The 989-nt window shown below is 42.0% G+C and overlaps 1 protein-coding gene across 1 annotated transcript in view; it reads left to right on the top strand.

The window, feature by feature from the left end:
* LOC101851170 (dystrophin) overlaps positions 1-989 on the top strand; it is a gene marked incomplete at both ends in the record, with an annotated part of 78,372 nt that overhangs the window by 35,525 nt on the left and 41,858 nt on the right. The window contains 1 exon segment of the mRNA XM_013090589.2: positions 766-856. Within this exon segment, the coding sequence (XP_012946043.2) occupies positions 766-856 (91 nt within the window).

Here is a 989-nt window from a genome sequence, read left to right as displayed (position 1 = left end):
CTCTCTCTCTCTCTCTCTCTCTCTCTCTCTCTCTCTCTGTCTCTGTCTCTGTCTCTCTCCCTGTCTCCCTCTATCTCTTTGTCTCTCTGTCTGTCTGTACTAGCTAATGTGTTTGAGTGTGATCGTTTTGTATTCATCATGTTCCAAATGTGCTAAGATGGACGTAGAGTTTATTTGATGGGCAAGGTTTGTGTTGTTAGTTACCCGACAGACAATGCACAGGGAGAGGGATTTGTACAATAGGCTGAACTGCTGTTACCTGTCACCACTGACCATACAACTTACCAGCTACATATTTAGTTCTCTGACATGATCATAGATGATACTAAATCTCTCACATGATGGCGATGAAATATTGATTTGCCTTTGCTTAATTGAATTATGTCTAAGCTGCTTAACTGTCGTATGTTTCAAACACTCATCAACATTATGTTTCAAGTGTGATATTTCAGAATAATTATGCGGTTTGATACCCTGGTATGGCATTTATGTGAGTGTGAAAACTGTTGTCATTTCTTATGTTATAATAGTGGTAGATTGTGAGATTATCCGGGCTGAGTGAGTGTCTACCACACGTACGGTCTCATACATCATGCATGACCTCAGATGTTGTTTCATACATCATTCATGACCCAAGATGTTGTTTCATACATCATTCATGACCTCAGATGTTGTTTCATACATCATTCATGACCTCAGATGTTGTTTCATACATCGTTCATGACCTCAGATGTTGTTTCATGCATCGTTCATGTCATTCCTCAGGTCATTCAAAAGAGCATCGAGGAAGAGCAGAGAAAAGTGGACAGTCTTCAAAACATGGTGGTTGTGGTAGATGACAATAACACAGAGTCAGGTGAGTCACGCACACGTGCACGCACACACACACACACACACACACGCACACACACACACACACGCACACACACACACGCACACACACACACACACACACGCACACACACACATGCACAACACACACACACACA

The sequence above is a fragment of the Aplysia californica genome, unplaced genomic scaffold, assembly GCF_000002075.1.
Source record: "Aplysia californica isolate F4 #8 unplaced genomic scaffold, AplCal3.0 scaffold01353, whole genome shotgun sequence".
In the NCBI taxonomy this organism is placed as follows: Eukaryota; Metazoa; Mollusca; class Gastropoda; order Aplysiida; family Aplysiidae; genus Aplysia; species Aplysia californica.
Note: the sequence above shows the minus strand (reverse complement) of the source record. Positions and strands in the feature narration are given on the sequence as shown.